This window comes from Onychomys torridus, chromosome 17 (genome assembly GCF_903995425.1).
Source record: "Onychomys torridus chromosome 17, mOncTor1.1, whole genome shotgun sequence".
Classification (NCBI taxonomy): Eukaryota; Metazoa; Chordata; class Mammalia; order Rodentia; family Cricetidae; genus Onychomys; species Onychomys torridus.
Genome location: NC_050459.1, coordinates 12015453 through 12036165, shown reverse-complemented (window position 1 = coordinate 12036165; position 20713 = coordinate 12015453). Strand labels below are relative to the sequence as shown.

Below are 20713 nucleotides of genomic sequence, written 5' to 3'. Positions count from 1 at the left end.
CAGCAAATAGGTCATTCTGTCCCCTGGTGGGTGGGGCTGCCAGGCTGGTGCCAGCACAGACCCAAGACAGCTTGCCCATGCTTCCAATGAGCTGACTGCTGAGTATATTTGCAGCACTCTGGGGGAGAAGATGCCTCTCTATGCCTCCAGGGGTTCCTTGTGCTGATCTGGGAACACAAAGTCCTATTACCCCCATCCCACTTCACCAGGGCCTTGCTGAGCACTGGCTGGTTATGGGGCCTGCCTGTGTGCTGAGGTCTAGGAGATGATGCAGTGGGCAACATCTTGACTACCTGGGCCTTATTGTTTTGAGACAGAGTTTCTCTGTGTAGCTCTGGCTGTCCTGACCAGGCTGGCCTTGAACTCAGAGATCCACCTGCCTGGCATGACTACCTGTTCTTACATCACACCCTGACTCCTTGGTTCTGCTTCATGTTACTCTGATGAGCTATCCCTTTACCTCTCCCATACCTCAGATCCAGGCAACAGCAGCTGAATGCAGGGGGTAGGCAGATCTTAGACTGCATTTGCATCTCCTGAAATTGTGTCAAAACTTCCCATTTTTATGAAACCTTTGTATCTGGAGGGGTCCTGGGAGCTGGGACACAGGATGGGATCTCATGGTGGTGCTTGGGGCTTTTGTAAGAGGAAACACCGTGTTTCATATTTCTTCTCCTTCCCAGGAAGACAGTGAGAAGCTGACTTTGAGGGCTGTGGTTGGATTTGCTCTCTGAGGAGCTGAGCCAACATAGCACCTGAAACACATCCTTCAAGACTGGGGGCTTAAACTGAGGCTGCAGGTCCTAGAGAAAGGTGCCAGCATGACAGGGTCCACATTTCATTCCCAGGCCTGGGAGAGCTTAAGGCAACTCTGACACGTAACAGGCTTAAGAGCTGCCTCCTCACTGCTCATTAAGTGTGTTGGCCTTAGCAGGTGGCTTTGTTCAGTGGCCGCTGACACACCCGTGTCCCTCAAATCCAGGACTCACCAGACACAGGCCACAGCAGGGCTTGCCATCCTTGAGTTCCCACCTCTGCCCTGTGGGATGCTCACCACCCAGCCTGCTTCTCCCAGGTAAGGAGCTGTGGCGAAGCTTGCTTTGGGCGCACATCTTGCTTGTATCGGCAGTGTGGAAACGCTTGCGGCTCCTGCCTCCCAGGACCGTGGACTTGCTCTGTGCATCTCTTCTGTCGGTCCTCTAGGAGTTCGCCCTGGCCTTGCAAAGTATCAGTTAGACAGGCAAGTTATATCAACTCATGATGTGACACACCATGAGAACTGTCAAGTGCAGGGGTCCTTGGAGGGTCCCTGTGAGCTGTCACATACACAGAGTCCCTGCAGCTGGCTACTATAATGCCCAAACAGAGAGAAGAGGACCGCTCCCTCCCCTCCTGGATGCAATCATCCTTTCGGATTTTATGGGGGTTGGAGAAGAAAGGAAACGTATAATACTGTGTTCTAAAATAAAAAGTCTTTTATTTATTTATTTTTTTTATCAAATAAGATAGCAGCTAACAGTTTAAGAAAGCTTGGGTATATGTGCAATGTAGGAAATATTTGGCTAAGTTAAAAGTTAGCATTTTTAGTCATTTGTAAAGTGCTGAGAAGTGTGTTTCTGATGAATATCTGAATTAGGCTTAAAAGAAATAGTTTTAGCCATTCAGTAAGTGAAACACTGATGTACAAATACAGGTAGAGCGAATAGTCTATAGGTTACTCGTCTCCCTTGACATGTACAGCTGCCTCTCAAGTGCCCCATATGACCCTGTATGTTCTATGTGTGTGTGTGTGTGTGTGTGTGTGTGTGTGTGTGTGTGTGTGTGTGGACACTGGCATGGCAGGCTGTGGAGGCAGCAGCTGACTGATCAGCACCATGGGCGACTTGGCGTGGGTGTCCAAATGTGGAGGGGCTCTGATAGCCGGAGACTGTCAGAAGACCTGAGACTCTTCCAGCACCATGCCTGCATGACCAGACCTGCTGCACATGTCCTGTGCAGATATTAATATCATTTAGCATGAGAAGGCAAGGGTGGTTTGGCATGGAAGCTGGAGTCCCAATGTTGATAGGTATTGAATATTTTGGCTTAAAGCAAAGATTATGTGCAAAACACTATAGATAGTATATTGACTAAAACGTTAACGGTTAATTTTTTAATAGAAAATGCAATATAAAAAACACTATTTGTTAAAGGGTACAGTACACATATCAGTCTACTTTGGAATGCCTCAGTCGCTCCCAAACAAAACAGGAGGACTGGACTGGAATGTGTTACCTGGCTTTTTAAACTGTTACAATTTTTATTCTGAGATTTAAAAAATATATAGAATATAAATAACAGCAGTGAGTCTAAGTCAAGTAGAATGATTTTAAGAATGGTTAATGACCTCCTATGCTACTGGACGCTGCATTTCCCAGTCGTCTCTCTGAGATGTGACCAGAACTGATACCATTGGCACACTGTGCATCTCAGGGGAATGACGGGGCGGGTGGACTGCAGCACTATCCTGGAACTCTGCTCAGTGACTCAAAAGCCGGAATGCTCCTCTGCCTCCCTAGCACATCTGGACTCAGTTGTGCTGTGGGAGAAGGCAGGAGAGCTGTGTTTCCAGTTGGTCCCAGTGGTACGGATGCAGCCTTCGCCACTCGGCCTGCACCTGGCTGAGGGTTGTCCCTGATTGCCACCCTCATGCCAGGCAGCAGCCTCTGACCTACATGCTCAGCAGTGGGATCTGCCACACCATCACCGAAGATACTGGGTCCTCCTGAGAAGGCTGCCTAGCCTTCCGATGCACTCGCCGGTGGCCTTGGCCCCCACACACCACCAGCGCTGAACTGGCTTTGGCTCTCCTAGAGCGCTGTGCCCTGCTCCTTGGGGAGGCGCTGGGGTCCTTTAGGAGGTCACACAGGCTGCTGTCGACAGATCTGTGCTCAAGGGAGCTGGAGCCATGGGAGAGGCTCAGAGACCCAGAGGATGAAGACAGGTCACTCTTCTGCCCTGCCAATCCTGAAGAGTCTCCCAACCAAACAGCTGTGTTGGCATCCGTCTGGCCCAAGCAAGAAGTGCCCTCCTCATTGCCAAGCAAATCCTTGGGGTCTTCATCCTGAGGCTCGGGGCCGGAGGGTGGGCTGTCTCTGGCTCTGTCTTTGTTTTTCTGAAATGCTGTGGCCATGACAATGAACTTAACAGGCCCATTATGTGCATGGTAGGAGACCATGCCTCGCCCTGAGAGGACAATTCAACAAAGGTCTTTAATAACACACATACAGCACTGGTTATCAAAGAGCAGGGTCTAACCCTGCACCCCTACCCAGGGAACAGCTTGACAAATAGCATCAAGCAGAAACACCCTAGATCACATCCCTGTGGACTCTCAGTCATCCGCAGCCTTAAAATGGATGGCTCCTGGTAAGAAAGTTTAATGCTCTTGCAGAGGACAGGGGTGCAGTTCCCAGGACCCACACTGGGAAGCTCACAACTGCCTGTAACTACAGGGAACTGATGCTTTCATCTGGACTCTTTGGGCACTGCACTCCCACGGCATACATATAAACACACAAAGGAGCCCGCGCGCGCGCGCGCGCACACACACACACACACACACACACACACACACACACACACACCCTTGAAGTAATATAATAGTCAGCGTTTAACTCTTCCTCACTTGCTCTATGCAAATATACCTGAAGTGCTCAGTGTTAGGAACACAATGTTTACACTACCAGAAAGTTCCTGGCAATTTCCACTGCAAAAAGTTCCTGGAGCTTGAGGAAAAACAATTCTATAGTTGTTCACTAAAAACCAGGGCTTTCCAGGTGGTGTGACTCATTCATCTTAGCTGTCAGGGATAACTCCTGACATCCCACTGACAAGATGCTGCCTGCCTACATCATTGATCTTAGCCATATATTTGGATGCTTCGCAGGCACTAATGACAGATACCCAGATACCGGAGCATGGCAGGAAGTAGCAGAAACAGAGGAGAAAATCAAATCACTACAAGACTTCTGTAGACAGCGCAAAATGAGGAAAATAATGTGAGGTACAACTTTGGTGAATGAAACAGAGGGAAGGGTGTGGAAGTGGAAGAGGTGAGTTTGGAAGGGTGGCTGGCTGGGGACTCGGACCTATAAACCATGTCCCATTTCCTCCACCAGACAGCCACCATGCTATTTAAACAGAAAACACTTGGTAATCACAACTTGAGGTATGTGCTTGTATTATAGCTCCTAACAAAAACAGGAATTTAAAAATGAGTGAATGGAGCTGGGGTAATAGCTGTGTGGTAAGTGTGAATGCCAATCATGTGTGAGGCCCTGGATTGACTCCTTAGCACTGAAAAGGAATGGAAAGGGGAGGTGTGAAGGGAAGGCAGGGAGGGAGGGAAGGAGTGAATGAACTGGGATTCCTTAGCCCTACTAGCTAGGAAACACCACAACTTAGCAGCCTGTCCTCACTACATGTCCACATGGACCCACCCTCGTTAACTTGCGCTAACATCCTTCAAGTCCTCTGCTGAAGACTTGACAGTTCCCGACAGACAGTCTAACCAGCACCCATACAGGATCCTTGCTTTACCTCCAGGGTCACACTCTGGGGATCTGCAGGAGCTCTCTGCCACATTCTCTTCAGTGAAGGACCAGGCAACTCTCCCTAAACATCTCCCTACCTCTCATTTCAACATTCAGGTGGCCGCTTTTCCGTGCTACTGAAATCTTCCCATCATGCTTTGCTCCTGGCTGGGGCTTGCCCGAGTAGCATCCTAAGGTGGAAACCCCAAGACTATGATGTTGAGCTGCTTCCCAGACCTGCTGCCCAGTATGAACAGCAGCCAGAAGCAGCTAGCTTCCTCTATGCCCAGGAAGAAGGGGTCCATTTCTACTGCGCAAAACCCTGTGTTCTGATGGGAACTAACGGGTAATAGAGGCACCGTGAAATGAGTTTTCAGGGTCGGTTCTCCTGGAACTACTAACACGAGAGTGAGAAGAGCCAAGTATGAAGAGAACGTGACAACAGAGCAAATTGGTATCTGCTGAGTATCTACAGCGCACTAAGGACCACAGGACAGCAACGTGCCGGGCCACTTTCAAGAGAGGCAGGCATGTGGCTGTGCCCACTTACCTGTCACTTTGGGGATACCTTGAAGACGAGGGACGGGCAGGGCCACGACAACACCCAGGCTGGTACCAACCATGAGCAAGCCGTGACAGACGAGCAGGCTGGTCACAGACAGACGCTGGTGCCCTGGATAAGAAAGAGAAGAGAGCAGTGCTGGGTGGGAGCAGGGGGCGGGGGTGTAGCCTGGAAATGTCCAGACATCAAGGCCGGTCTCCCAAGACAGCACAAAGCTGTAAGAAAGGGTACTCACACCTGTGCCCTAAGCCTTCCTCTTCAGGAGAGAAAGACAAGGTCCTGGGGTTGTCCCATCAATGCACCTCAACTGAACGGCAGCAAGCACATGGCAGGTCTCCAGTCTGTCCTCAGACCAGCCTCGACAGAGGTGCACCAACACCAGAGCTACTTAAATCATCTGCATTTATATAGTTACATAGTGTCTGTGCTCTCGCTCTCTCTCTCTCTCTCTCTCTCTCTCTCTCTCTCTCTCTCTCTCTCTCTCTCTCTCACACACACACACACACACACACACACACACACACACACACACATACACACAGACAGACAGTTGATAAGGGGCACTGCCTTTGAGGCTTCCGGACTTTCTGCGCAAGTGTACCCCACAGGCATGGTGCTAGTGACGGTAAGGAATGGGCAATGACAGCCCTATGGGGTCAGAGAAACCTCCGGAGTACTTGGGCTGGTCTGCTGAGCCTGCCCTGTAGCCAGGGAACTGACAGGCCAGGAGGAGGGCTGCAGAGGAGTGAGCGACATTGCCGAAGGGATCTTCTTGCAGGCTCCAGAGAGGCAGGGGACTGCCAGGGACTCTGCTTCCAGGGAAAGTGGACAACGGGTAGAAAGGAGTCCCAAAGCTGACCAGCACAGAGGCACCGAGTTTACTGATGTGGCACCCTTTGACTCTTGTTTTCTGTAGAACAAAGGTTATTTTTGTTATATCTGCTTCTGGCAAGCAGATACTAGGGCCAAAGTGGACTTGTGTGTCCTCAGAGGTCATTTTTATGAAATGCTTAAGACTTCAAAACAGGTATTTCAAAAATTAAAGGCATTTTTAACCTCTTAGCATCGATCTGTGTAATGTCTTTTTAAAAATGCCCTAACAGTATTTAATCCCTGAGGTTCCAAATCTGTCCATATGGAATGAAGTGGACCTCAGAGATGCATTGCAGTTCACCCTGTGTGGCCACATCCTTAAGCAGGTGCTTTCAAAGGCTGCTGAGGAACGCTGAGGAGTTCCCATGTTGACACCCACTGTCACGCAGGGCCGTTATTGCTGACTGGTGTGTTAACCATGCCAGGGCAGGCTGGTGGGTCATCCCCAACACACAGGGGCCACTTCCTCCATCTGACCTCCCATGGGTCCCCCCACGGTAAGACAGGAAAACAGATGGGAGAATGGAAAGTTCCCGTGAGTCCGAGGAACTTCCTTTTTCAAACACAGAGGTATGGGAAGGAATTAATCCCACAGCTCCAAGAACCCCTCCCTCCTCCCACCCCAGGACCTCTCAGCTCTGCTCAGGGCAGCTGCCTGAGGAGCAGGCATGTACCACAGCGGCGGGCGGCCAGTCAGCTGCTGTGGGCAGGCGAAGCTCCACAGACGGGATGGCCGTGAGCATTCCCATCTGACAGCCCAAACTGGTTCGCACTGGGAAACTGACTTCCCTTTATTTTTTCTACAAAGGGGAATTTCTGAATTCATAATTTTTAGAGTGCTAATCTGAGCAGGGCTTTTAAAGAAGCCTGTGAAATACTTTTACTGTAAATAATGTCACTTCAAAGACAGTTAACAGGCAAAGAGGGCAAATCGTGTGTAATGCCATTTCATTCAATGGCTCCAAAAAATAGTTTACCGTCAAAGCATGAAGGATGAAAGAGTCACCAGATATTTTCATTCACCCAGAAATACATCTTGTATCCTTCACTCTCTGATTAAGTCTCCTACGTGTAAACAGTGGGTATTTTTTTCAGAGAAATTTCACTTTTACACCTACATTATCTTAAGAATATATAGTAAGAATCTGGGAAATGTTCCATTGCCTTTTCAAAGAAATCCCTTCTGTCAGAAGTGTGTTTCTCCAAGAACAGCATGTTAGATTCAGATAACAGCTTCCTGGAGAGGCCAGAAGCCCTGCAGGGATGCTGAGATACAGGGGCTTGGGTGTGCAGCAGCAGGGTATCACACAGGTGTCCCCTGAGCCCAAAATGCTGACCTGACGTCAAGATGATCAGATGGACACTGCGAAAAGAAATGTCCTTCCTTAATAGTAATTAGTAGTAGTAATAATAATAATAATAATAATAATAATAATAATAATAAAAGTCAGTGACAAAGAAAAAGCAGGTGAGTCCCAGATGCTACTATTTCCTGTTTTTTTATTCAGTAACTAAGTAGAAACTTGTTCCAGGAACAGGTTGTTTGCTTTCTTCAAATGCTCACCTCACCTGCACCTGCATTGAGTACCTGAGTCACACACATCCAGAAGTGCAGTTTAACTAGCCAGCTCCCTTATGACTAGGCCCAAGGAACTCGTAAGACTCACACTAACTTTTTAAATAAAAAATGTAGCCCTTTTATTTGGCTCCATCACTTCTGGAAGCTGTATCCGCTCAGCAGGGACACAGCGGGTAAAGGTGCCCCACCTCGCTCTGCCTGCTTTGAGTATTGAGGACAAGACAGGAAACATCTGTGTGGTGACACTGAGGCTGCTTAGGGGCCTTCCCATGCTGCAGCCACACCTCCTGTGCCTCTGTTCTCAGAGTCCAAAGCTTGCTCTAACAGAGGAGCCCCAGGCACGACCCAAGATCTACTGCTGGGCGGCCCTGTGCTCAGTGTGGTTTACATTAGGAGCCTATGTTAAATGGCCTCAGAACTGAATTCCACATACAAGGGGAGGCTGACCTGCTAGGAATGGGTTCATATGTTCCACGGGGTGGCCTTAGGTCTGATCAAGTTCTGATGATTCCAGGATCTGTTCTCTTCCACATTTTGTTCTTTTTGGACCCAGCGCGTCTCTAGCCTCAGGATCTACTTGGACTTTGTAACTCTCAACAATGGCATGAAAGGACTCTTGCCCATGCTGCTTCTCACACACACACCTACATGTGCACTTACTGTAGTACAAACAGCAGGTCACCCAGTTTGCAGCACAAGACAGTGGTGCGTACTGCTATGAAACACTGGCTGGATTCTCTCAACCACAGCGTGTGCTGGTGAGCAGAGCAGCCCCCACGGCACCATTCTGGGATGCCAGGAACTACTGTTGGACACAACAGACAGAACCCGGTGCTTCCTGCAGCAGAGCTCTGCTCTGAGTTACGCTTCCTCAGTGACCAGGCTGTAGGACAGCACCACATCACCAGTGGAAGAACATACTGGCAGGGGGTGGGGTTGGGGGGGGGGGGTGCAGGCAAGCCTGACAAGCCCCCGCCCCCCAAGGTAGAATGGAAGCTACTTAACATACAGCACAGGATGCTGAAGAGTGCCGTCCAACCGTAGGCTGTCCGGTCCACTGTGGTCGGACAGCCCTGTCCATTCCATCCACACATGAATAAGAAGCAGACTGATGAGACTGATGACCTGCACAGATGTAGATCAAGCTCTATGACAGAGGGTCCCACAGGCTGTGTCCCAGGTGGTTTTCATCCATCCAACTTCCACAGCTGTGACACCAACAACTTAAAAGCAGGACTGACTGTGGGTCACAGCTTCAGTCCACAGCTCCACTGTTTTTACACCTGTGGCAGGCCAGAGTGACAGGCGGGTGTGGCGAGGAAAGCTGCTCACCTCATGATAGCCGGGCAGGCTGTGTGTACAGAGGGGATATCTGTCCAAGGCATCCCCCGAGCAACACACCACCTCTCACCAGACCCCATTCTCATTTCCAATACCTCTCAACACCATCAAAGTATGAATCATCACTGGATTGGGCCAAAGCCCTCATGAACCATCCTTTAAAAAGTCTCTAACTCGTGAGCTGTCAGGAGGCTTTGTTAGATTCCAACTGTAACACTGTAGAGAGACTCTGATAAACCCTCTAGCCTGAGGGAGGTGAGGTGGTGAGGTGAGCAGTCCTCTGGAGAATGGCCCATACCCCACAATCCCATGAATCTGGTAGTGCTGAGGGGTCGGGATTTGCAGAGAAGGGTGGGACAAGCCAGTGTTTGGCCAACTGGAAACAGTGCAGAAGGCTGAAGAGGGGCAGCACCAGCTATAGGGCCCGGAAAGAAATGCAACAGCCCCGTGCTGTTGGCTCAGCTGCAGAACACTGCACACCCAAGCTGAGTGGTCCTGAACTGGCTGCCTGCCCGGGAGGCAGGGACCCGCACTGGTCAGTAAGGCAGAAGAGAGGAAGTGGGCGATTGTGCACGTTCCCATGCGCCCTGCTTGCCTGAGTGTGTAGCAAGTGCTGCCAGTGGATCTGCCGAAGCCAAGCACATCCCACTTTCTCTACAGCAGGAAGACATTGAGAGGCCAGGGGAGAGCAGCACACAGTTCACTTTTAAAATCAGGAGGGCATGGGAAACACCAGATACTGGAGGGTCAGCGAGGGAGAGTCCCGGAGCCACCCCACTGTTCACTCGGTGTTCCTTGCTGTTTGGTTTCACTGTATCATGGACAAGGATTATTTTCACAAAATCTCAACACACAAACTGCACTCACTGGTTAGCCCTTCCTCTCCCCAGTCTCTGACAGAAACTGCAGGGTAATGAACACAAGGCAGAACGGGGGGGGGGGGGGGGGGGGGGCTGTGGCAGGGGCTGTGGCCAGACAGCATTCCTATGGTTGGTTCTCAGGATTCCAGAAACCATGGCAACCACAGCTGCTTCCCTGGAGGCTACAGGGTACCGGGTCAGGATCTGGGGCCCAGAAGCCTTTATCACAGAACAATCTAACTCCTGTAGCTTTCCATGTCAATAGAGGGTACAGGGCACTCTCTGGCCAGATGCAAGCATGTGCTAGCAGCTGCCACATCAGACCTGGTTTCTGTCTAAGGGACAACAGATTCCAATAGCAAACACCTGTCCAGGTGGACAATACTTAAAACAGTCAGGTCCCCAGCAACATGCTTCGAACGCCATCCTGATACTAAATCATTTTTATTTTCTAAAAATAATGTTCATTACAAAAACCTTTATTTTCCTAACTAAATAAAACAGCCTATTAATATCTTAAAAAAAAAAAAAAAGGTTGGCAGCCAATCCCATAGAGAAAAACATCTGTCAGTATCCCTAGATGCCTGTGTCCTGGAGGTCTCAGAATCTTCTCAACTGCCATCTTTTCTTGCCTCTACCTCCTCATTATTCCTCATGTCACAAGATAGGTGCATACCCTTTCTGCTTTGTGACCTCTAAACTTTTGGCTTTTCCAAGGCATCAAAAAACGTGAACTGTGATGGACTGTATGAGTCAGTATTCTCATATTCTCATGTTGTAGGTGATAAGATTAGCAGGTGGTACCCGAGGGAGGAGACAGGATTAGGTTGGAAGACAGGGCAGTGTGAGAGGGTTGGGCCTCATGATGGAATCAGCAACCTTACAGTAGGGACCAGAGCCGATGCTCTCTCTGCCTTGTGTGAACATGGTGTGAAGTGCTGTACCTGAACAAGCTGATGTTCTCTCTGCCTTGTGTGAACATGGTGTGGAGGTGCTATACATAAACAAGGAAGTAGAGCCTACCAAGACCTCACACCTTGAACCTCTACCTTCCAGACCGGGGAAACAGGTGATGCCATCAGAGGCCTCAGCCTGTGGCCAGGACAGGGGCCAGCAGCCCTCCCCCAGAGCCTCCCTTTCCTCCACAGACACCTCACCCACCACAATTCACCAAATAGACAAACTCACTTACACTCCCCCATCCACAACACACACACAGACACAGACATAGACATAGACACAGACACAGACACACACACACACACACACACACACACACACACACACACACACACACAGCATCTGGTCTGAGTGTGATTTACAAATAATATCAGTCATATAACTCACTGCTGGCTGAACAAAGCACCACACAGACCCTCAGAGAACATCTCCTGACTACTAATGCACATGATGTGAAGCATGTCCAATAGGGACATTGGCCTACAGAGACTGGCTTACCTGTGGTCCACACATGAACACTGTCTAACACAGCACATCTGCTAACGGGAGACCAACTCACCTCACCACCCACTGCTTACTTTCTAACTTCAGCCCATTCCTGTGCTCTCCATTTCCACCTTTCCCTCATATTCTCCCTGCAGTCTGTTAGACCCCGTGGACAAAGGGCAGGCAAGACCCACTCCAGCCTCTCCCTGCAGGATGATTCTCCCCAAATCCACACTGGCACAGTCTCTTCCCCTCCCTGTTCAAAGTCTTTGGTGATTTCCTGCTGGCAACAGGTACATCCAGGACCATGAATTTACCTTGTCTTGCCTCTGGCATCCCCATCTGGTCCATTATGGCCATTAGAGCAGCCTTCATCATAGTCACAGACAGGCTGCATAACTGTGCATACAAGCTACACGTTTATGTACACTGTCCACACACTAACTCACGCCAGGCACCACACACAGTGGCTATGCATCTACAGATGTGGGGCATGTGTGAACAGGGTCCGTGGACCACACTGTCTATACGTGTACTAGCAGCTGCGGTCTCTGCTGCTCCTTGAACCTCTGCTGCCTTCTACCCCTCCTTCTGAGGCTCCTGGCTGCAGGCCACGCAAGGGAGAGTACCTGGCAACATGCTATGCACCGGGGCGTCGATGTTGACATCCTGCAGGTGCTTCAGGGTCTCGGTGTGGAAGAGGCGAAGGGTGGACCCGGAGGTGAAGGCAATCCAAATGCCAACGCCAGCCACGGCCATGTGGGAGATGATCATCCCTTCCTCTTGGTGGGCCTCCAGCTGGTTCTGGGGGGAGGGGAGAGGAAACGGGGTTACACAGGGTATGAGGGGTTCAGCCAGAGCCTACAACAGTGCTGTGGGCAAATCTGCCACACAATGGGGGCTAGGCTGAGTCACTCCTGAGTATCATGGGGCCCAGTGGGAGCTCAAACCCGTGACTGTAGCAGCATCGATCTCCTATTCACAGCCACAGAATAGCATCTGAGGGTACAGTGCTCTTGTGGAGTTTCCCTGAGCAGGTAAAAGTGCTACTGAAGGGAACACAGTGCTACTTTTCCCCTTACCACGGCACCTCTACAAGCTGAGAAAACAACCCCAACCCATGAAAGGAGCTGAGAAGGGGATGGCTGCTGATCCTGGGCTCCAAGGAGGCAGAGCCCACTGAGCAGCCTGGAAAGTGGGTGGTGGGAAGCACAGCCATGGGGACTGAGGAGGAAGCTAGTCCTTCTCCTACAGTCCAGGCCAAGACATCACACGGTCATAGGGCCACCTCTCCCGAGGCCTGCCTGAAGCAGGCAGTCCTGTGGGATCTCGTTTCCCCCACTGATACCCTAACAGCACCATACTGCACAAGGCCTGACTGGCAACAAACAGCTATGTGGTCATCTTGAGACCAGATGGGGAGTGGCAGCCAAAGCCAAGTCGGGGTACAGTGTAGCAAGACCCGGGAAAGTCAGGAAATGCACACTAAATATCAATTTTGCATGGTGCTCTTAATTTGAACAACTTAAAACACCCCCTGTAGGGGAGCAGACATAGATCTGTGTCCTAAGAGAATAAGAGGGGAAGCACATGACCCCTGTCACAGAGACAGCAGGCTTGCCAAGGTCACAGTACCCCACACCCTCACAGATGCTCCCAGCAGGGCTGGTCTGAGCTACACCCTGTATTAACTGGATCTCATTTCAATGGAAGATTCCAGGGCAGGAGTGGCTCAGCTTGTACGTAGCTGGCAGAGCCCAGGTTAGGAGGTATATAGGAATGTCTCCTGACCTTGTCTGATTGGCCTGGTTTTCAGGCCGTTTGCTGCTGGCACACACAAACTAGGTTGATTTTTGGATATTGATCTTGCACCCTCTGACCTTGCTGAATGTTGTGTTGTTTTGTTTCACTCTGCTAGTGTTGTTCCAGATTCCTTAGGGATTCTGTACCGGAGGCCATTTCTTAGCCAATTCACATCCTCCTTCCAAACCCAAACCCACCCAATCCACCCCCAGCATCTCTGGCAATAACAGCCAACTCTGTGTGGGCAGGAAAGGAGGAGGTGGGAAACTGTGTATACCTCATGATCTCATTTACACAGTTGCTATTCCAACACCCATCTTTCTCTCCATGCCCTGACACATTAGCACTGCCTGGACCCTAGACTTCTCTGTGGGCTCATGCTGAGCCCAGTGTGTCTGATGTTTACTGGGTGGCCTTAGGGACAGGTCCTCCTCAATGCCTTCACACAGAGAACAGAGCATGTAGCTGGTGCTGCCACCCCCACAGGGGCTGTCTGCTTTACCCTGGAGCTCAGGCTGCATACTGGGATACTTCCTGGAATGCTGAAGAAAACTGATGCCCAGGTCTGTCCCCTAAAGTCTCGGTACTGGCATGGTCTTTAAGATTCAGAGATGCACGCATGCACACACGCATGCACACCATGCACACACGTGCGCGCATACACACACACACACACACACACACACACACACACACGCACGCGCACGCGCACGCGCACGCGCACGCACACACATGTGCGCGCACACACACACCCTGTATAGTCAGACGTCACTGGAGGAAGAACCAACAGATAAGTCTACTTCCCATGTAACTCTGGCCGTAACACATACTGTAGACTGCTGTGATTTAGCTCAGACCACAAAGAAACAGGGACCGTTTACGTGGAGCTTGTGATCCAGATATGAGGAATCAATGTCACCAGCCTGGGATCCTGCAACTGCTCTGTTCTTGAGACAGCCAGCTGGGGGTACCCTGGGCATGACCCAGTGCCAGGGACTAGAGAAAGGAGTGGCTTTGAGTAAGGACAAACAAGGGACATAGGATCAGGGGAGGGTCAGACTTCTCTGTGTACTGTTCTCATGGGACAGCTAAGGTTACAGCTGCTTAGCTGCCCTGGTCTCTGGAAACTGGCATCAACTTCCTCATAGGAGCCAGACTGCCAAGCCTCAGGTGGAGGACGAGGCAGGACACTTTGCCTTGCAGGACCTTGTTTTTGTAAGTGCTGAAGGAGTTCTCCCTTCCTGTTGTTTGCCCAGTGCTCACGTTGGGTGCAGAACTGTCTGCAGGGGAAGATGAATCCACGCATTTGGGGCACAAGTCTTGACCACTACTGCCCCTCATGTGAGTTCAAGGCTGAGTGGTAACTGCCCCTAGAAACCTGTGGTAGCTGAGTGACAGGACCTCCAAAGAGGCTTGGAAAAGCAGAACAAGAAACCATGGCATGTGAAGACACAGCACTGGGGGACTAAATAACAAGGCTCCTCCTTCCTGTCCACGTCTTGTTACAACGTCTACCCAACTTTCCCTGGAAGCCTGCGTGGCCTCAGCTCCGGGGTCACCAATTCCCAGCAACTTCCTCAATGTGACTTGCAGTCTGCAGGACTTGAAGGGCTGGAAGTACTGTCTCAGAAGAAAAAACACATTTCATAACATCTGTTCTGTATCTGATGTCCCTCGGTGCTCGATGTCACATGGCAAGTGCGATAGTCAATGGGGAAATGCACAAGTCTGCTTTAGGGCATGAGGTCAAAGGTGCTAGCTCCAGCAGACCTGGCAATTCCCATCTCCACCCATAGACCAGGAAGCTGGGGGGCAGTCCAGACCTCTTCAGCACCCCTGGAATCTATATACCGAGGTGAAAAATCTAGGCCCCTATTAATGTAGGGTTTTCCTGGTGCTGTCAACTCACTATATCCCCTCACCCCTCGCCCTATTGACCCACTCTTCACCCAGTCTGAGAACCACAGTTCCTCCAGGAGTCATGTCTCACTCTGACAATCTCTTGGGGTTTTCTTTCCCACGTCTTAAACTCTGCTTATCTTGATGGGAGTCGTGATGAGGCCCTGGAGTGAGGCCATATGGCCTGACACAGACTCAGGGCAGACACAGGACTTGAACATTACAAGGCCACTCCTGACCTGAGCATGGGCTTATCATGCCTGCTGAGGACTGGGCAGAGAGGAGCCACCAGAACTCCACAGCATCTGACACTGTCCCACAGCTGGACACATAGCCAGGGTCTGTTGTATTGCACCTAGTACTTGGGAGGTATAGAACAGTATTTAGATGCTGGATGAAGGACCACATGACAATGGTTCAGTTCTGTGATGCTGGGCATGATTTTTCTGTTTGAAAACAGGAACACAAGCCTAGGATCTGTGCTGGCTAGTCCTGTGTCAACTTGACACAAGCTAGAGTCATCTGAGAGGAGGGGGCCTCAATTAAGAAAATGCCTTAAGAAATGTAAGATCCAGCTGTGAGGCATTTTCTTAAGATTGATGTGGGAGGGCCCAGCCCATTGTGGGGCCATCCTTGGGCTGGTGGTCCTGGATTCTATACAAAAGCAGTCTGGGCTAGCCACGAGGAGTAAGTCAGTAAGAAACACTCCTCCATGGCCTCTGCATCAATTCCTGCCTCCAGGTTCCTGCCTTTTTGAGTTCCTGTCCTGACTTCCTTCAATGATGAACAGCAATGTGGAAGTGTGAGCCAAATAAACCCTTTCCTCCCCAGGTTGCTCAAAGATCATGGTGTTTTGTTACAGCAACAGAAACCCTAGGACAGATCTGTTCCTCCAAAACTGTTTCTGGGCATGTCTCAGAGGGATGCCAAGATGCATGTGTGGAGCCCTGGTCTGCACTGCTGTGCTAATTATCATAAGGAAGAGCATGGTTGGAGACCACTGTGATGTTGCTGTACTCTGTCCTGGCTGTTCATTCTGTCTGTCCCATTATCCTTCTTTCCTTCCATCTATCTGAAGTTAGTCAAAAGCACTATATATGGTAGAAACTCAAGAGCAAGGAAAGCAGTCTTCAGAGTTAAGCAGCTCCAGGAGGGAAGCGATAACCGTGCCCCATGGCTCTAAGAGAAAACGCTGTGAAGTTAGCATCTACCAAAACCCTAGAGTTTCCTAAATGTCAGATTGCTTTAGGCTTGTATTAGGTGTTGAGGCTTGAGTTTGAAACACGCATGCGCGCGCACACACACACGTCTATAGAGACGCAGAAATAAAATGTGGAGAATGCAGCTCCTCCAATAGGTGACAATCAGCACTAGGAACTCTCCTCATGCTTTGCAGGAACCCAAGTGTCATCTGGGAGGTGTTCTGCCCAGGCCTGCCAGGTTCTAGACCCCAAACACAGGACATCCTGGCCTATGAGCATTCCCACTCAGCCCTGCAGGGGCTGTGAAGATGCCTCAGCTCCTGGTGCTCTTACTTTCCTGGTGCTGTTACTTTCCTGGTGCTCTCCACCCTGTGCAGGAAGGCAGCCCCCTCAAGCAGGAGCACCCCCACTCCAGCTGGGTGAACACAGGTTGAGGTCCTGGGCTGCACCCACATCTCAGCTGTGGCTGCCCACAAAACAGGAACAGCATGAATCTCCTTTTCCCAGAAAAGCAGGTTTTGCTTCTCTCTATAAATGTGTCTAGTTATTTTTAGGCTAAAAACTGCACAGAGGGGACCAGCACTTGGCTCGGGATGCTCTACTCTTTGAGCCTTGGAAATCTCCAGCACTGAGCCTCTCTGGAGCATAGAAGCACAATAAAGCAGAGGGGAAACACTGCCTTATCTCAGAAGCCCTCTAGGGAGGGCTGCCAGCACCCCTTGCATTTCTGCTTTTAGTTAACCAACAATGGAGAAGAAGGAGGAGGAGGAGGAGGAGGAGGAGGAGGAGGAGGAGGAGGAGGAGGAGGAGGAGGAGGAAGAGGAAGAGGAGAAAGAAGAAGATGTCGCCATTTGGGGAAAAAAATCTTAGGACAGTGTCATATGTCTCAGTATAAAGACAACGGACGGCCAACAACACATTACTCTGGCTCGTGTACGTTCCTTTTAGCAAGATTTCATCCTGAAGAAAAATGGTGACTTCGGCTCCGATGGGCTGCGCTGGATGCAGGTACTTCCCTTCACCAACCAAGCAGCCCTGAGCGAGGGGCCCAGGAGAGCGTCCTGTGACATGCCGCTGGGCTGTGGGTGGGCCTGTGCTACTTCAGCTACGGAATCCGCAAGGTGACATTGCTAGTCATCAAGACTGCCATGTGGAGCACGTCTACATTGGGTTTGGAACTTTCTAGGAACATTATTTACCAGATGACGTCACTGGTACCTACAAGGGCTGCAACAAAATTCTAGGAAGTTGCCACGGCACCTGTGACTTGGTAGGGAGGGCTCTGTGCTTGAAGGGAAAGCTCTGACCACAACAGTGACTGACAGGTGGATATAAAAGTGACCAAAGTGACCATGAAACTATCGTCCATGTCTCCTCCTGCCTCCCCTGTGGAATACAGTGGAGCCACCTCATAAAAGAATCAGGAAAACAGACGCTGGTGCAGTGGCACACTCCTGTCGCCCCAGCCCTCGGGCTGAGGTAGCAGGATCCTCAGTTCAGGGACAGCCTGGGTCTGCCCAGCAAACTGCTGGCTCCATCTCTGCCCTGGGCAGAAACCTCCTCATCCTAATCGAGCCTCACCTCCCAACCCTTAAAGTGCCCTTGGGAGTCTGCAGGCCTGAGACAGCATCCTCATGGATGAGCTCAAGGTCACAGTCAGGGCACACTCTATTAGAGCTCTGGAGACGGGAACGTGACTAGGGAGTGAAGTGTGGAACATGCATGGGGTCCTGGATTCCACTCCCAACACCACAACCACCCTGAGTTCTCTGTACCTGGAGCTAAGTTCCATTCTCTCCCTGAGGTGACAGAACAAGCCACCAACCAATGTCCTGAAATAGATGTCTGAACAGTGTCTGAAAACGTGACATGTGAACTCTTAGCAAATGGCCTGAAGCCCTTCTATGGTGAGTTGGCAAACTCCACCAGAGATGACCCAAACATGTTTTCTGAAGCTATGATGGGGCAGTTTGATTTGCAGATTTCTGAACAGCCATTCCAACATGTCAGATTAAATAAGCCACACCCCAGAGAAAAAAACACAATACCTCTGTGTGACACTTAAAGAAAATTTCGTGAAGATTGGTTTGTTGCTGTGGTTTTTTTGTTTTGTGGTTTTTTTTTTTTTTTTTTTTTTTTTGAGACAGTGTTTCTCTGTGTGTATCCCTGGCTATCCCAGAACTCACACTCTAAAGCAGGCTAGGCTCTCAGAGTTTTGCCTGTGTCTGCCTCCCACATACAGGGATTAAAGTTATGGGCCACCACTGCCCAGCAATATGATTCATTTTTAATGGCATAAGAAAAAAAAAAAAAAACAGTGTCCATGTGACCTGAGCTTACGCAGGAAGGGCGGGGCAAGAGACCGTAAAAGACAGATGGGTGACTGGGCATGAGCAGTCTGTCCAGTAAGCAGTATAAGATATGGCTAGAAAATGCCAACGGCACAATGATGAATATACAGATCGTATAGCTGTGAGCTGCAACGAACACACTGGGACATGGCAGCAGATGTGACCCCAGGCAGCCGATGCAGCATTTCGTTGCACTTGTGGCGCTCACCGCATTCACTGCCGCATGGGATGCCTGTGCTTGACCAGCTCCCACTGTGGAGGAGGTTTGTTTTGGGTTCCTCTGACTACCTTTCCTTTGACATACTGAAAAGTGGAGTCTAGGAGATGGGAGGTTACCCCACAGAGGGGAAGAGGAATAAACCAGTGACGGACAGGGGTTGTTAGAGAGGGGATGGCTGCGTATAGGGCTGCAATGTATAGGGCTGCAATGGACACATGTCACTGCACATCTGTATCTCCAAAGTAGCAGCACTGACATGTCAATTCAGGTCTGCTGATGCAAACAAACATGACACATGGATGGGTGCCGAGGGCAAGGAAGGGGAGCGCAGGGAGGGCGTGCTGGGGGGTGGGGAAAGGGGCAGAGAGCTACTGCAATCTGAACTTCCTGCTTTATCTTTCCAAGAATCTAAAGTTTATACACAAAACAGAACCTCGCTGTGTAAGCCATGCTGTCACCGAGGCATCGGGTGTGCGGCTGTGCATTTCCTTTCCTGTCTGTTGCCTCTCAGGCCCTCTGAACGCTCCCTACTGGGTTGGTTGTCTCTCTCTCCATGTCTAGGAGGGTACCAAACATGTTAATTACAGGTCATATATACAGGAAGTTATTTCCCCTAATCTGAAAATGGATATATCGGTGTCTGTGTACTAAATATTACGTGTGAAAAGTGATGATGCTAAGTCACAATTTCTTTCCCTGCTGTGGCAACTTCTGGTGTCTGGGGTCTTGGGAGAGGCGTCCTCCACCGCACAGCGACTCACACACTAATCCTGCTTTTCGCCCTGTGAGTCTATGATTTCTCCTTTGTTCAAGTTCCCACACACAGGGTTTTTTGATTTAGGAAGCCTGGACTGGTTTCCTGCACCCCAGGAATGATCCCCTGGCCCGCAGATGAGAAATGAAACTCCAGTCAAGTGCTGATGTTCCATGGATCCCTACCTACCTACCTACCTACCTATCTATCTATCTATCTATCTATCACATATATATATATAGCGAATATATTTCTAAAGCAATGTCTCCACTACTTAGCTGGTAAACACATAGCATCTATGCCCCAGAGAAGAGGTTAGGAAATAGTTGAGTTTTCTAGTTAATTGTATCTTTCTCAGCAAAGCCGATAATCGTTTCCTTTCACACACAGCCCCAGCATGCACCGCCGGTTCCTGCCACTCACACTGCAGAATGCCTGGGCTGCTGGGACACACCCTGTCCACAGCATGCGGCAGCAGGGTGTGCGGTGACAGCACTCACCTCTATAGTGTGCGTCTCCAGGCTGGCCATGAACACCTGCCCTCCCGAGGCTGCCCACAGGGCACCTTCCACCAGGAGAAGGCTTTTGACAGGCAGGACGCCCAATTTGATCACTTGCTGGGGTTCCGAGTTCCAGGATCCATCTTAAAAGAAAATATTTTTAGTTCCTCTTGAGCTCAGGGGACAGAGAAACAGGACCACACCTCACCGCAAAAAACACAAACCAAGTACCAACTGTGACTACAATGCTTGTTGTATTCAACATGGGAAGTTCAGGGGCCCTGGAACCAGCCCTGGTTCACAGAGCCCGTAGCATGTGGAAGACACAGAGGACAGCAGGCAGGATGGGACCATGTCTCTAGGTACATTCCTTGCTTTCAATAAATTAAGTATCAGTTTCTTGATCTGTAAGATGGGGGCAGCACTGTCATAACCTCGAAGCTTCTTTCAAGGACTAATAATGAGATGTATACATAAAAGCTCATTGCAGGGCTCATCACGTGGTTCCTCAGATCCTGCTGCAATACAGTGGTAATGTGTGACATGCCTCAGTCGTCAGGAGGACTGCTTCTGTGATGCGCACAGCATCACGAGGAGAACCTGCCCTTACTGAAGGTGAAGAGACCAAAGCGAAGCCAAAGGCCCTCCCCTGCTCTTCTAATGTCAACCCCCTTTCCCGACCCCTGGAAGCCAAAAATGTATTTTAGTTGAAAAAACGTTCCAGAGATTTGGGATGAGTTCTGCCACGA

The 20713-nt window shown here is 50.2% G+C and overlaps 1 protein-coding gene across 4 annotated transcripts in view; it reads right to left on the bottom strand.

The window, feature by feature from the left end:
- Positions 1-1453: 1453 nt before the first annotated feature.
- The window catches only part of Arhgef10 (Rho guanine nucleotide exchange factor 10), a 97784-nt gene continuing 78524 nt past the window's right edge, over positions 1454-20713 (bottom strand). For all 4 annotated transcript variants that reach the window (XM_036209522.1, XM_036209523.1, XM_036209524.1 and 1 more), the window contains 4 exons: positions 19965-20107; positions 11865-12039; positions 5125-5247; positions 1454-3225 (listed from right to left, as the gene is read on the bottom strand). In XM_036209522.1, the coding sequence (XP_036065415.1) occupies positions 2711-3225; positions 5125-5247; positions 11865-12039; positions 19965-20107 (956 nt within the window). In that variant the 3' untranslated portion in view covers positions 1454-2710. The remainder of the gene's footprint in view (positions 3226-5124; positions 5248-11864; positions 12040-19964; positions 20108-20713) is intronic.